The 17,202-nt window shown below is 33.3% G+C and overlaps 1 protein-coding gene across 1 annotated transcript; it reads left to right on the top strand.

The window, feature by feature from the left end:
- Window positions 1-12,178: 12,178 nt before the first annotated feature.
- Window positions 12,179-16,379, top strand: LOC108194251 (wall-associated receptor kinase-like 20). Its single transcript, XM_017361188.2, has 3 exons — window positions 12,179-13,129; window positions 14,050-14,103; window positions 15,129-16,379. The coding sequence occupies exons 1-3, from the start codon at window positions 12,364-12,366 to the stop codon at window positions 16,193-16,195; spliced, it is 1,887 nt and encodes a 628-aa protein (XP_017216677.1). The 5' UTR covers window positions 12,179-12,363; the 3' UTR covers window positions 16,196-16,379.
- The last annotated feature ends 823 nt before the right edge of the window (window positions 16,380-17,202 follow it).

The following is a 17,202-nucleotide window of genomic DNA, read 5'->3' as shown; positions in this document are numbered from 1 at the left end:
TGTTTACTCAGTTTGCCAAAGCATCATTACACTCTGATTTGATCAAGTTCATGAACATACATATGTTTAATACATAAGAGATTAATTTTGATTTGCAGCCCTGCGAATCCTGGTCTATTGTGGCTTAATGTAGGTGGAGGTGCTGAAGTTAAAATTAGATTACGGAGACCACACAATGAATTGGAAAGGTGATTCATGAACTCTGTCACAATGTACACGGTCCTCACAATTTCGACTTCTATAATCTTCCAGATGAAATTAAAAAAGGTGATACTTACCCATCCTGAAAAGCATTTTTTTAGTTCAGTCGCAGCAGCAGAAATACTTTGATCCTGTGTGGAACTCGTCTAAAATATCACCTTTGATGCTATATATGAAATGATATATTTATATTATTATTGAATATTTCCAAACTGAAACTGATTTAATTTGCTTATTCTGAACATATATTTAATATAATGCTACAATTAAAGTTTTTGTAGAAGCCCACAATGCTCTTATTATAAGTGATAGTTCAGTTAGAGATCTATTGTTTCCCGGTGTGTAGTTTTTCACTTAATTTGCATTATGAGATATCTAGTACTTATCATCACCCTTCTCTTTTCAGTTTTAGGAATCAAGGATTTGAATACTATTATAATTGGTCAGCTAAAATTTTTCTTGAATGTAACTTCATGAATATGATGAAAAGCTATGATTCTTGCTACATTTATTCAACTGTTTGCTCATCTGTTCCCCAAAAACTTTACATGTTTTCATTATCAACCAAACAGGTACATTTGTTAATACTAATATACTTTCTTTGTGCAAAATGCAATCAATGTTAACTGATGCAAACAGTGTTGTGTTGGGTCCCTGGAAAAGGAAGAATCTGGCCAAGTGTGGAATTGTTACACAATGCATAGTCAATGACCAGTATTTGACTACTGCAGGAACAGATTATTCACTTAATAGAATTATGCCAACCAATTGTATTGACGAGTCCAATTTTCTGCAGCTCCTAATGATGCAGGGCAGGCAAACAAATCTGGTAAAAAAAATTTTAAGGTACTGTCGGTTTTTATTATAAACAATTCTTAACCACTTGATGTATGATTGCTTTCAGAGATTCTTTTTCTCTCTTGAAATATTTGTTAGTAATGTGAGGGCCTGTTTTGTATAGTTTCCTATTATATTAAAAGAGGTGACTCATGTTCATATAATGTACCAACTAAGTTGCAGTTTTTTTTAGAATACTGCAAATTAACAAATTATTCTACTAAACAATGCATTTCATCCCGAATTCTTTAAGAAATAAACAATGATTCAGGTTATTCTAGAACTCAGAAATACCAAAGCTATATATTTCATAGTAGGTAATGATTATTATTAACAGAACAGGCAGTGCGGAACTTAGAAACTCCCCAAAATCTTTATTATGGACCTCAAAATTCTATAGTTGGTGTTATAATTTTCTTCATTTTATTTCAAATTCTCAAAATTAATGATTCTTGTGCTGTTAGTTGTTGTGATTAAATAATGGTATCCTTTTATTTCAGCCACACAAAAAACTGTTGACATCGGACCATCTGCCAAGGACCGTAGAGGTGGAAAAGCTTTGATGTAGGTTAGTAATTCATATTTACATTGCTCTTTTACTTTAAAAGAGATCTTTTGAGCTTGCTTAGTTTTAACATTAATTCTAAAGCCTAAGTTTTGAAAGGATAATAAATAATATAGTTAGTAAAGTTGTTATCAAAACTCTATCTTATGAAATTTCTATTGCTACAAAATCTTCAGATTACGAGTCCAATTAGAAGGAAACATGGCAGCTCAGGCAAATCATAAGCTTCAGCACGGCGGTGGAGAAGAATTTGAAGCTGATTTTTTTTGGGTTTACGACATGGTTCTGTATCTTGGCATAGTTGGTATAATTGTGTATGTTTGATTGCATGTTGTCGAATATTGTGGCTTGTGCAAAATTGGAACAGATGGATGAATATTTGTAGTAGTTGATGTTTGGATTAGATGAAAATGTTTTACTTCTTGATATTTAGATATTGGTTGGCTGAATATATGAACAATTGATATTATGCAGTAATTGGATTTGGTAGTTTCTTGGTTGGGCAAAAAAACTATGTTTAAAGTGCAAATTACACATCGTCTACTCTACATATATTAATGTCTATGTCTATAATTTACATCAGATAAAGCGCCATAAAATGATGTCTAAAATGCCTTTAACATCATCTAATAAGAAACTAACAGATGTCTAAAAGTTTTTTCAACATCACCACCTTGAAAGAAAATGATGTAAAATAAGCTTATTGACATAGATTATATAATACTAGATGATGTCATATGACTTTTTAACATCACTAATTTGTTAAATAATGATGTCTTAATGTGGTTTAAACATCAATTTTTTGTCAAATATTGATGTCTATGGTGATTTAGACATCCGTTTTTTGTTAAATAATGATGTCTATGTTGTTTAAGACATCACGTTTTAGCCGATGTCTAATATGGTACAATAGACATCACCGACAAAGACATCGCCTAAAAAAAAGCGGGACATCGGTTTTTAGGCGATGTCTAATGCAAAATTTCTAGTAGTGTATATATATATATATATATATATATATATATATATATATATATATATTATTTAATTAATTCACCTTCCGAAGAGTTTGACTTCTAACAGTTTTTACGCAACAACAAGCATGAACGATCATGAAGCTAGCACAAGTGGCACGAAGAACGAAATTGAGTCGACCCAATTTCCATTGAGGCACCAGATGAACGATCACGAAGCTAGCACAAGTGATGAAATTGAGCTGACTCAATTTCCACGTATGTATTGTAAGTATTCTTAAAAAAAATACAACACTTCAAGTTTAAGTTTCTGTTATTTACAAACATGTTAATGTCTACAAAAAAGTTGAAGTTAATTACTCACTCTTTTCCATTAATTTATCCATGATCTAAAATTTATGTTTTATTCACTCATATTAGTTATGTTAATAATTTCAAAAAACTTGCATAATGTTTATAATATGTTAACATTATTAATATTGAAAAAGGGCTGATTTTTGCACACCCCAAATGTATTTATGCACACCCTATCTTTTCTTTAGTCCAAATTGCCCTTATTTAATTTCTTTAAACTGTTCTTTTATTTACCAAAGCAAGTACAAGCTTTTAAGAAAAGAATTCTTATTACTTACCATTACTATTTTTCCTCAATCTGATCATGTAAAGTACTACAGATTTGGATATTGTACAAATCAAGAACATGTAGTTCAAATATTATGCAGTATAAGAGAGATTATATTGAATATAAAATACAAAAAACCCATTGATAACTTGTTTTTATATTAGTCTGTTTTGGTGTGCATTTGAGAACGACATCAATAGTGATGAAGATGAATATTTTAACCGATACTCATATGTATATGAGATAGATGAAAACATCGAGAGACAATATTTATCATCTTCTTCCTCCGATATATCGGTTCGAACTCCCCCGGTTAATGTACCACCAACTCTTATTATCCTCCCTCGTAACTGTCATTTATGAAATAATATAAAAACAAGATATATAATAGAAGGTAGGAACAAAATGCTTTCGATGCAACTTTATTAGATTTTCCATGCAGAGGAGATGCCAAGAAGATGCCAAAATTTGACAACTTCTCTTAGCACCCATTGAGCACCCTTACAGCTCTGATAGGGAGGCACCAATAGTAGCTTTTAGGACTGTAGGCGATACCAGATGCATCATAGTTTTATATCAAGGAGCACCAGACCTTTCCCTTCACAACCTGATTACATCTAATAATTAAAAAATAAGTTATATAATTCTTAAAAAATAGGAATCATATATATATATATATATATATATATATATATATATATATACCTGAAAAGTAGAAATCATAAAATAAATATAATTCTTAGGAAAAAATAGGAATCATATCATAAAAGAAATACAATATCTGAAAAATATGAATCATAAAAGAAAAATAATTCCTATCTTAAAAATACGAATCATAATCATTAAAAAAACTAATAGCTAAAAATAAAGAATCAGAAAAGAATAACAATTTTTTAATTAATAAATACAAATCACAAAATAAAAATAATTAGCATATATAATAGGAATCATAATATATATATATATATATATATATATATATATATATATATATATTATTTTTATCCAATTATAATTATAATTTTATTATAATGTAAATGATTCTTGATTAGTATTGTGTTTGATAGGAGGCGGTTTAAACTAAATTTATCTAAATAATAATAAATTTTCTATTAATATTATGTTTGACGGGAAAACGACTAATACAATTTTTTTTAATCTAAGTTATAATTTGTTTTTATTAAAACAGGATCATGGCTCAAAATAATTTTTCTCTAATCATAATTTTTAATTTTATCATGATTATAATATATTTTTTTATTAGTATTGTGTTTGACAGTAGGGCGATTTAAATTAATATCTAAATTATAATGTTTTGTTATTAGTGTTGTGTTTGACAAGAAAGCGGCTCAAACTAATTTTTATCTAAATTAAAATATTTAATTTTAACATAATTATAATAATAATAATAATAATAATAATAGTTTTGTATTAGTGATATGTTTAACGAGAAGATTTTAATGCAATTATAATATTAATTCGTATCAGAATTTATAATTCTAACTATTTGTATTTGTTGTGATAGACAATAATTTCACTATATTTGGGAAGTTTTATAATATATTTAGTCCATACATTGATCATAAAAGATAGAAATGCAAGTATCGAAAGTGTATGCGAGAAGAAATGACATTTTTGAATGCATTCAGAAACAAAGTATTCTAAATGCATAAGCTGTGAGTTGTGACCTACAAAATCATCTACTCTATCGGTATCTCTACACGATATCTTGAAAGATAGTTTTGAAATACCACCGGATATAATAAACAAAACTTTTCTTTCATTTTGGTTCAGATTCCAATCCTCTTGAAAAATTTACAAAAAAATCTTATTTCCACAGTGCAAATTCATTACAAATACTCCCTCCATCCCACCCAATTTTTTACATTGAGTTTGGGCATAAAGGTTAAGAAATATGTGTAAAGTAGTGGAAAAGAGAAAGAAAAGTGGTTGAAGTGGTGGGACCCACTGATTTTTAATATATAAAAGAGAGATGGTGGAGTAAAAGTAGTGTGAAAAGAGAGGACGTGGGAAAGTGGTGGGACCCATTTAACTATTTTAAGAAAGTTTTGTAATGTAAAGAAATGAGTGGGACGGCCAAATAAAGAAACCGTAAAGAATATGGTGAGACGGAGGAGTATATAATTAAGCATTTAGCTCAACTACAGATAATAATCGGAAATAATCAAAGAGATCATGTAACTTGTATATGTGAAATCCTAATTTGTACCAAAAATTACAACATCTAATTCTACAACTTGTTATGACCGAATCTGGTCATTGCATGAGAACAGAGAGCGCGCCTCTTCCAGGTCTGTCCGAAAGGGCGCGGCCCTTCGCGTCAGTTATAAGAAAATTTGGCTAGGTCCTTATTGGGCTGGGTATGTACTTAGTTTAACTAAGTAAGACATGAATTAGGCTAAAAGTCCTGTATGAGGTATCGGGGCGCGCCTCCTGCTTACAAAGGAAGGACGCGACCCTTGAAGGCTCCAATCTGAACGGAAGGGCGCAACCCTCCATAACGTGACTGATCCGCCAATGATTGCGTGTCCTATGAAGAGGACGCGTCCTCCGAGTCACAAGGAGGGACGCGTCCTCCGAGCACAAGGAGGGATGCGACTCTTGAGGATGCTGATGGGAGGACGCGACCCTCCATCCGCCCATGTCATGAAATCACTGAAGAGGACGCGCCCTCTACGGGTACGACCATTGGTAAACAAAGACATAAAGAATGAACTCCACGTTCGTAACGTGGGCGCGCCCTTAGGGGCCTGGTTCTACGGAACAATGTTTTAACAACACATATTGTAAGAAGGCTCTTCCTATGGGAGAGTGTACAGTCGCCGAGACAACCCATGCAAGATCGGATTCCAAATTTTGGAAAATTGATTAAATCTCATTCTCATTTCCAATATAACCGAGTGTTGGGGTAGTTGTTATACCCAAAATTTATTATATGCCGATTTGCATGGGTTGGATGCATAAAAGGAGTTAAAGATGTGTTTTGGGCCATATTTTGGGGCCGAACATGGTTGAAGAAAAGAAGGACGTGATTTCCCTTATGGTGGGCGTGCCTTATGAAGATAAATTTGGTACAATAAACATGCTAGACAAAAAATGATGCATAAAACGCCCTGAATTGACCGACATGCTTCGAGATCCAAGACTAGGCCTCATTGCATTTGACCCCTTTCCAGGAAGGTGGCAAAAGGGGAAACTGAATCCTAGTAGTTCTCTTATAAGACTAGAACTATGTATGGCTTGATCCCTATATCTGTAAAAGTATGTAGGTATTTGCAATTCTTGAGAGCAAGAGACTTGGGGAGAAAATCCTAGTTTTTTTTTGGCAATCACGAATATAAACCTACAATCTCAGCCACCAATATACACATCAGCACCCTCTATTCCGACAAGAAACCGTCACCGCATAACTTGATTCTGGTAACAAACTAAATCTTTTTATATCCCTGTCTCCGTTAAAAACTGAAAATATTTACAATTTGACAACCTAACTACAAATCCTTTGATAGATCAAAAACCTTATCAGTTAATCAACTTATTATGTCAACTATTAATACTGAAAGTACTTATTTTGTCATAACACCTCATCGGTTGATAAGATATATGGTCAACGGATACTGCAGATAGTATGTAATCCGTTGATCAATTACTTTTTTAAACAAGTAAAATTACATTAAGTGTTTGACTTATCATCAAGACTAACATATTGCTAATGGCACCCACCACTTTCATCCATGGAACTCACTTTGTACATTTAATATCTATTGATCTCATCATTTTACCCACTCTTCTTTCACTTTCCAAGTACTTTATGTATTTTTTATTCTTCGTACCTAACCCATTTGTAAACAAATGAAAAGGACGGAGAGAGTACATTTCTGTAACGAAATATTGTTTTTAGTAATTTTGTAATGAAATTTGTTCAATATTTTAAATTTAAATATCAAAATATAAATCTTCAGGAAGTTATTAGTGAGTTGTAAAGACTTGAAATTTTTGAATTTTAAATATAAAAAAAACTTTTTCTTTTGTTTCAAATATATTATGAGGAAGTTTCTAGTATTTTGGAAAGGTTATGTTAAAAAAAACTAAAATTTATCTTTTAAACTTCAAATTTATTAGAAAAATATTTCTAAATGGTAGAAAACATGGTATTGAAAAATTAAAACTACTTATAAGTTTTGAAATTATTAAAAAGGACTTTCTATTTGATAGAATTAAAATAGCTTTTTTTCTTGTTTCAAATTTATTGAAAGAAATTTCTAAATTGTATAAGAGAAAATATTAAAAAATCAAAATTGGAAAACTTTAAAAGAATTATCAAGATACTAGCCTGAAAGTCTTTATCAACTATTAAAAAATTATTTATCTTTTAAATATTTAGTATTAATTTAGAAACTAAGTATACAAATCAAATCTCATTCATCTCAACTTGGCAATTGTTGGAAACCATGGAGAAATCCTCATCACTTGTCTCCTTTGGTTAATCAAACTTGTAACCCCCTGCAAGATTCCCTTGTGACCAATGGTTTTGTAGTCAAAGCGCTGCTTCTAATCAGTGACGCTGTTCTCGTTAAACGCTTCATCAAGTCCACCACTCGCTGGGACCACGATAGTCTCGTCGCTCAATCCCTCTACGACGAAAAGGCAACTAACTGAGGTTATGAGTCGGAGTGCTTGATGTTATCATGGCTCAAATATGCGAAAATACATTAAAAAAATAGGAAAAATAGGTGTGATCTTTTCAAAACATAAAACTACATGATTATGATTATGTGATCATTTATTACTGTATATATTATTATGGTGTTGTTTATATTTTATTTTATCTTGATTAGGTATAATTGTGTGTTTGATTCTATTATTGTATGAGTTGTTTCATATCCTATTTTGTCATTTTTTTAATCTACTTCTGTCAAAATTTGAGGAGATTGGATAGTTGTAATCAATCTTATATTATATGATTAGTTACATTATATGTGTTATGTATCCTCATTTTTGATTATTAGTTTTCACTAGTGTACATGATGAATGTTTGCAGCTTTTAGACGGTAGCGGTGAAGGTGATGTAGTGGTTACGTATTAGCACGTGTTGTGAAATTAGATTATTTTGATTAACCTATTTTATTGCATGATTTTAGTTTTACCTTTGTAATTTTAGATATTATTTGGTTTTGATAGTAGTAATTGTAGATTTTAATTTCAATTATTTTTTGAATGACAAGTTGACTTTCTTTTAATTTGTTTATCTTTGAAATTTGAATTTTTCTACATGTTTTAATTTAAATTTTTGTGTTTTCATTAGAAGATTAATTGACAGAATCTTTATTGCTGATTATTGTACCTGAATCCCTTAATTCGTAGGAGCCATATAAGATGAATTTATTGTGCCTTAATGAGGTATTATTGTGTCATTAATGGTTGATTGGTGTATACCAAATTCATATTATGTTGACAGGGATTAGTAGCTAAAATCGTGATACATGTGCTTCTCAAGATTTTGTCTTATATTTGAGTAGATATATCTTAGATATTCTCAATTTTCAATTATATTTTCCAACTTAATTTTTAAATAATTTTTGATAGTAACAGTCAATTATTTTCTGGTGAGATATATATTTTATCATGTATTATTTTATTAGGTATCTGACCAAAGAGATCACATCTCTTTGGTATAGATTTTTACAACGATTTGTTTTACATAAGTTTTTGGTTTTAATTTCCCTTATTCTTTAAAAAATTATATTATATTCATATCTTTTTTTCTTTTTAATTATGAGTTTGTTGACGTTTTTCCTCTGTCGTTTTAGATAGTTTTATCATTTTATTGTATGAATGAATTATTATGTTCTTTTTTAATTGTATTTTTTCAGACTACGCAAGTGGAAGAAAAAAAAAGATAATGAGACCTCTTATGGGTGTTTTTTTATCTAACATTAAAATTTTATTGTCTAAGTGTCCCCGGTCACAAAAGACTCGTACTTAGCCCACTATACATTGCAGAGAGGGTTATAAGTTTCCAAGCCCCTACATTATGAATATTTGGGTCAATTTTCTTGATTGCCCAAATCATACCATCAGGAAACCTGCTTACATGAATCCTCCAGTCATACTACCCACTAGAATACCTTTCCTTGAGGCAGTTGTTCTCGGAACTTTATGACCAAATAAAGACTGATTAGAGGCATTAACAGAGACATTAGCGGAAGCACTGTCATTGGTTGTGTTTTGTAGAGGGGAAAATCTAGGACTCCTCCTGATTTTCAGATTTTTGAAGACTGTATCAGGTGAGATAGGGGGTGAAGGTAGGTTATTTGTGGTTTTGGTTTTAGGCTTAGTTTTGGGTTTAGTTTTGGCCTTTGATTTGTGTTTAGCTTTAGCCTTAACTTTAGGTTTTGGGTTACTTGTGGATGGTTTCATTGAGTTCTCTTCAAGATCATTCAAAGACATGTCAAAGTCATCTTCAGAATGATGGTCATCCTCATTTTCTCCATTACCATCAACCTCAACAAATTTCTTACACCCATTTTGTCTTCCCAAATTCATAACCAACTTGTACAAGGGAGTGAGCTCCATCTTTGTCCCATCCCAAATCATAATCTCATTTCTATCTTTAACCTTTCAAACATTTGCATTAGATGGGCGTTAGTCTCTAACCATTTGTGACTCATATTCCAAACATAAGCAAAGGTTACCAAAATCTAAATGAACACCCCTTCTTTTTGCCTCATTTTCATACTCCACCACTAGGTCCAACAACGTTCATTTATCAATTTCGACTTTAATATTTATATTGGTATCCCTCCAATTAAACTTTAAAATCTTATGATCAACCATTCTACAGTACAAAACAAACCCAAAAATTCAACAATAAGATACATATACAGCTACACATATGCATGTAAAAAATAGCAATACAAACAACGATATATGAACACCAATGTATACATACACTGGATTATGCATGCACACAACATATATATACACATAATAAACCAACAAACATACGAACAACGAAACGAAAGTGAAGCAGAAGACGGAGAAAACGAAATATACCTTAGTTGAAGATGAATGAAAGATTGAGAAGACGAAGAATCGAAAGTGCACTCCTAATTGATAAAGACAGCTCTCTCGATCGTACGAACCCTTCGTGTTGTATCTGTCGACCATTGTACTCAATTTTTACTTAAACCCTCTTCTTTACCTAACCCAGCTTTTAACCGGTGTCAATCATAATTTCTTTTGTTTATAGATTTTTTTTAATTTTATTTAAGGATTAATTGATGAGAAGTTAACGTTTGATTAACAGATGTTGACGGGAGGGTTATGGTACATATAAGTGTACCAACCGGAAGTCAAAAATATTTTGCATACCATCTGTAAAAGCCAAAACTAGATGTTAAAGACATGGAGGACTTCTAACTATCTTAATATTTTTCTTAAACTTCTTTATATACTAAAATTTTAATTATCTTTTAAATATTTAATATTAATTTTGAAAGTAAGTATTATTGTATATTTCAGCACTACAATCGTGCAAAAAACTTATCTATAATTATAGTCAATCTTGTGATGTTGATTATATTTGGACAAACCAAAGAGACATGGAGCAAAATTTCACATCATCTAATACCAAATTATATATTCTATTATACATTTTTATTAATAATAACTTGAAATAATAATATAATATTTTTAAAATATAACGAACCTTTATAACCGGTCCCAACATAACAAAATATTGTAAAATCATCAAATTTTACACAATTTTTTCATAGATTCAATTTAACCGACAATTTTTAACCAACGATACATGCTCTTAAACTGTTTTTTGAAGTCAACTTTAAATTTAATTACTTTAAAATTTCAGATAAATAATAAATGAGAAATATAAAAAATAATCACCACAAATAAACAGAAACTAAATTTAAATAATTTCAGTAAATCTTGGACAGTAAGGTAGTTATAGGAGTAGTTTTTAAGTAGTTGTTGGGAAGCTAAAATCATATGCTTGGATATACATTGGCTTTGGATCTTGTAGCTGCAACTTGATACAGATTAATCGATGCAAAAGCACTAGTGCATGAATCTTGGTTTCCCAAGTGCAGAATGATCCAATGAAGTCCCGAAAACCCACTTATGGGCGGCTTACCATATTCTTTTTTGTCTTTTCTTTTCTGAATAACTACTGGCTATTGCCTAACATTGTTATTTACTATCAACCTCATGTTTGCAGATTTGAAATCAGTGACCCTTCAAGCTCAAACCACTATTTCTTGTTTGATGATAAAATTTAATTTATAGTACTTATCACAGTTGATTTCTCTATTTGAAATTACAATAGACGTTACTGCCCAGATCTCAATATATAAAATCGTAAAGAGAACTCGATTGGTTCGTTCATTATAGGCATTAAACTTTTTAACATTTATCTTGACAATAGGACAAAGATAGTTCTTAAATCATAAATGACCCAACCTGCAGAATTCACTAATGGTACTAATGTAGTGACGGATGTTTCAGACAGCTCTGCCATAAAACCATACAGTAATACTTATTTTTAGTTACCTTTGTTTGGTTGGAATGCATGTAAAATACTACTAATGAAATGGAATAACTAAAAATAAAAGGACATAACAGAGGGTAGAAGAAAGAGCTCGACAAAAATCAAGTGAAATGAAAATTTTGTATGATGAGATTTGGATAGAAACTGAGTATGATAATGAATGTAGCATTCCGTCACAAAGTTTGTGAAGGATTTGAGCTCTAGATAAGGGTGGGTGATAGGAATGGAATAACAGAAAGAATGAAATTACTAAACATTCAACTAAATTACGGTTCAAATTTCATTTCATTCCGTCCATTTTCATTCACCCCAACTAAACACTACATGAACTTCTAATGATCTCATTCCAACATTCTATCCCAGTTGTTGTGCATGTTACCGACAACATATCATATTCACATCCCGATATGTCTGGAGATTATGTATGTATAATATATATGACTTTGAACCAGCTATCTTCCTAGGAATATGTTGCTCTTTTGTTACAACTGCATGCAAAAGCCCCAACTAGTTTCACTCTTTTTATAACATTGCAATAATATTTTCTGCATTCACAATCAGTACTACATTCATAACTATGCTCCTCCTCTTTGTAATATTTTTGCTACCATACCCACCCTACACAATGGCTGCAATGCAATGTGGAGATTGCGGCCAAACCAAGGTCCCTTACCCTCTTAGCACCAGCCCTGGCTGCGGGAACCAAGCACACAAGGTCAGGTGCACCGCAGGCACATTGTGGCTTGATGCACTAAATGGCTCATCCTATATGATCACATCTATTAACCCTCGGGGTCAATCAATGATTATTCGACCAGCACCACTCATCCCGAATACATGTTTAAGCACTGATCTCATTCACCAGGGTATTCAGCTCGATCCGCTGGGAGCATTCAACACTACAAGTAGTAATACAATCTTACTACTAAACTGCACTGACAATATGTTGCATTTACAAGCACCAATAAATTGTACATCAACTAGTATCTGCCACACCTACATAAAGTACACAAAATTTGCAACCCCTTGCACCGGGTCGCCCATATGTTGTGATTTTCGAACAGGGGGTTCGCAAACTGCTTATGTGATAAGAATTCATGAGCAAGGATGCCTGGCTTACCAGAGTTTTGTTAATTTGGATCCAACTTTACCAGTTGCAAAGTGGCCTGAGCCAGGGGTGGAGGTCGAGTGGGCATCACCACAAGAGCCGGTTTGCAGTTCTCCAGCAGACTGTCGGATTCTGCTCAACTCCAAGTGCCAACTAAACCAGGGGAATGGTGGACAAAAAAGATGCTTCTGTAATGCCGGTCGTCTATGGGACCCAGTTTATGGTCGTTGTAAAAGTGAGTAACATATTTCTCTTCTATTCCAAATTTGTCATCAACAAGAAAACACCATATACTATTTTTAGAATACTTTATAGAGCAACTTACAATTTGGCACACTATTATAACCTAAAATTGCCACCAATAAGATAGTCAAAGGGTTTGTTTGAATTATTTCAAAAGTTAATGAACCAAAAATATTAACCGCAAATGATAAAAACTTACGCAGTCATTTCTGCATCACATAATTTCTTCTCAAGTAACATCAAAGATTTCGGGCAAAAAATAAAAAAGGTAAATCTAGGAGAGCTAAAAATCCCTTGGGGCCAAACACACTTCACCTAGTCATATGAACCCTAGAACATCTAAAGTATATGAAGACTGTTAAAAAAATTCTTGCAGCCAGGAGCTTATAAAGCTACAAAACCCATATATTTAGTGTTACCTATTCCAGGCTGCACAGAATGTACTTAATCTAAAGTACTCCATCTACACAACTCATAAGGCTATATATATATAATACGAGAGGCGAGATAAAGAACCTGGGGCCTGTAAATATTATTCATGCTATTATTTAGCTTAATCATCAACATTACCCAAGTTCTTAAGATACATGCGGAATATGGTCGCTGTTTCGAGCCAACCAATATAAGCAGTGTAAAGGGCTTATGATATTTGAGATAAAGCTGCTCTACACTGTACTAGTTTGGTTTTGTAAAAAATGAAAATAAACAAGCCTACCTCTTGTGTCATGCATACTTCAAAATTAAGCTTTTTAAGACCATGACAGTTCCAGTTTTCCAGAACACACATGCAAAGAAAAGTTTGATCAGTCCAAGCATATTGCGTAAAACTGCTACTGTGATTATGTCCAAATGCTAAATTTGTCTATGTAATGGACTTTATTTAATCTACTAACTCACTTTTTCTTTCTGTAGAGTGCAATGAAAAGAGTTGCAAAGTTCATAAAAGCCCAATGCCTGGTATTGTAGGTAAGCATGCTCTGCTCTCTAGAAAAAATTTCGAAGGTGAAGAGTTTAGGGTTAATAGTGCTCCTTCCATCACAAAAAAAGGATGGCTCCCTTTAAGTTTGGAGTAGAATTAATTAAACTTTGACTAAAATAATATAAATTGTGCTTTTACATATACTTTTGAGGGTCCTGGTCCCTGACATATGGCTGCCAGGGACCTCTTAACTGGCTCACATATCCTGGCGGTTGGATGAATATCCGGCGGCCAGGATTATGAAATGCTCCCTCCGTATCATTCATTTCTATACAGTTTCCACTTTGGGATGTCCCATCATTTCTATACATACCAATAGTAACTTTTAATAATATAAAACACTATCACATCCACTACTTTCTTTCACTATCTCTATTCTATAATTATATAAAACACTCTTACACCCATTACTTTCCTCCATTATCTCAAATCTATTATTAAATATAAATTGGTCCCACCACTTTACCTACTTTTCATTTAACTTTATTCATTTTTTACACATTTTCTTGATCTCCGTGTCCTAACCAAATGTATACAATTGGTTGGGACAGAGGGAGTATCTTTTTACATGTCAGCGCTGGACGATGGTTGTCCAGTGCTTTTTAACTGCTGGACAGGGTCATTTTATCCCGTCCAGCGATTAAAAAGCACCGGATGTATTAAATTTTGTTATAATCTTGGCCGCTGGATATTCATCCAACGGCCAGGAATATGTGAGTCATTTAAGAGGTCCCTGGCAGCCGTATGCTAGGGACCAGGACCCTACTTACAAATCCGATAATTGTATCTTTTAGTACATTAATTGTGGTTCCTTACAATCTGTAATAATGATATAAAATAATTTATTTTCATAAGGCAATTGATTGATAAGACCAAATAAAGTCAAACAAGTTTTTTTTTTATTTTGTGGGATGAAGTATTTTGTAATATTTAAACAATTTTGAAAGGGAGTGGGGGAAGACCTTAAAGATGTTGGATAGTGTTTGTAACCTTAGCAACTGAAAAATTGCAGGCGCATTAGGTTCTGTCCTCCTATTAATCTTAGGCGGCATTCTTGTATACAAACGTCTTCGTCATGTGAAGCGCAAGGCGCGAAAAAATTTAGTCAAGGAACGCCAAGAGATCTTAAATGCAAACAGCAATGGAAAGGCCGCAAAGATCTACAATGACAAAGAACTACGAAAAGCAACAAACAACTATTCTAAAGAGAACCTTCTTGGAACCGGTGGCTTTGGTGAAGTCTTCAAGGGTATTCTAGAAGACGGGACCATCATAGCTGTTAAACGTGCAAAGCCTGGGAATACCAAAGGTGTGGATCAAGTCCTCAATGAGGTTCGAATCCTTTGTCAAGTCAACCACAAAAGTCTAGTACGACTCCTTGGATGTTGTGTTGAGCTTGAGCAGCCACTCTTAATCTACGAGTACATATCAAATGGTACACTTTTTGAGCACCTCCATGGATTCCGCCTACGCAAATTGGAACCTCTTAGCTGGCAGAGACGGCTCACCATTGCTCACCAAACTGCAGAAGGTCTTTCATATCTCCACTCCTCTGCCGTGCAGCCTATTTACCACCGTGATGTAAAATCAAGCAACATTTTACTTGATGAGAAACTGGATGCAAAAGTTTCTGATTTTGGGCTATCTAGGCTGGTAGAGACAAGTGAGAGTGATTGCAGTCATATCTACACGTCTGCTCAAGGAACCTTGGGATATCTTGACCCGGAATACTACCTAAACCTTCAACTGACGGATAGGAGTGATGTTTATAGCTTTGGGGTTGTCTTGTTGGAGCTTCTGACTTCCAACAAGGCCATAGATTTCAACAGAGAAGAAGACAACATAAACTTGGTTGTTTACATGAAGAAGATAATGTATGAAGAAAGACTTGTGGATGTTATTGATCCAGCACTTACAACTGGAGCTACGAAGGTAGAGCTAGAGACTATGAAGGCACTCGGAGATTTGGCAGCTGCGTGTTTGGATGAACGCAGGCAGAATCGGCCTTCAATGAAAGAAGTAGCTGAAGAGATCGAGTATATTATCAGTATCGTTTTAGGTGAGGCTCCTAAGACATAGTTATGTTGTAACCTCAAACCACAATAATATTACCGTGGCCACCTACTGACCTTGATTAACCCAACCTCAAAAGGATGTTTTATATTCTAAAAGTACCCTTTCGAGTTGAATAGCTTTGGTTAAATTATCTAAACTCTTAAGTTTACCCACTTAAGCCAAAGTGTTCAAGAAATGACAACTGGGTACTTACGTCATCCCAAAGGCTAAGACTATTATTTCAATCATTTTAGCATTAACCGCAAAACTTAAACATTAACCACAAGCTCAAAAATATAGTACAATTCACATCTTACCCGCTCTACCCAAAACGATTAATTAACCACGTTTCACACACGCATTAAGATACCAACTTCTCTGCTGTGGGTCCTCATAACTTGCATTAGTCTGGGCAACCTTCGCGTACATCATTTTGCACCTTCAAACCTTTAGGGAATGGTGGAAAGATTAACACTTCAAACCAAATCTATTATGTTTGTCGGTAATGGTAGAAGTACGGACTAAATAAGTTTGAAGAGACATGTTCTAGTCAGTTGTCTTTGGATGTGTCACCAAAGACAGACCGTTTCTAGGTGAAGTGGAGACCAAGGCGAAATAAAGTCATACTGCCCCCAATATAATCAGAACTGAAAGCCCGGAACTCTTGAATAAGTTGAAGAATATTCGTTGTATGGAAAAATAACCCGGGATTTTGTAAATTAAATTAAATGTTAATAGAGGCAAAATAACAGAAGTGGACTGTTATATATATAAAAATCATGCATTCTTGTAACTGTGGACCCTTTCCCTAGGCATGAGTATCAACAGTTATTGGCCCTCTACTGAGGGAAGTCTGTTTAATGTTATGAGAGACAGAATACTGGTTACTAGTCAGGTAAAACAATGTAATGTTCATGACGCGGATATGGTGGTGGTGGTGGGGGGGTGGGGGGGGGGGGGGGTCTTTTGTGCCAATAACGGTGAAGTTATATTAAGGGAAGACATGATGAGTGAAGACTGAACCTCAAGTA

Source organism: Daucus carota, chromosome 7 (assembly GCF_001625215.2).
Source record: "Daucus carota subsp. sativus chromosome 7, DH1 v3.0, whole genome shotgun sequence".
Lineage (NCBI taxonomy): Eukaryota > Viridiplantae > Streptophyta > Magnoliopsida > Apiales > Apiaceae > Daucus > Daucus carota.
The sequence above is the reverse complement of the archived record's forward strand: the minus strand, read 5'-3'. Positions and strand labels throughout refer to the sequence as shown.

Excerpts from the sequence above, each read along its gene's own strand:
- LOC108194251 (XM_017361188.2), top strand. The coding sequence starts at position 12,364 with ATGCTCCTCCTCTTTGTAATATTTTTGCTACCATACCCACCCTACACA. Across the intron at positions 13,130-14,049 it reads AGTTTATGGTCGTTGTAAAA|AGTGCAATGAAAAGAGTTGC; the intron begins GTGAGTAACATA and ends TTCTTTCTGTAG. Across the intron at positions 14,104-15,128 it reads CCCAATGCCTGGTATTGTAG|GCGCATTAGGTTCTGTCCTC; the intron begins GTAAGCATGCTC and ends GAAAAATTGCAG.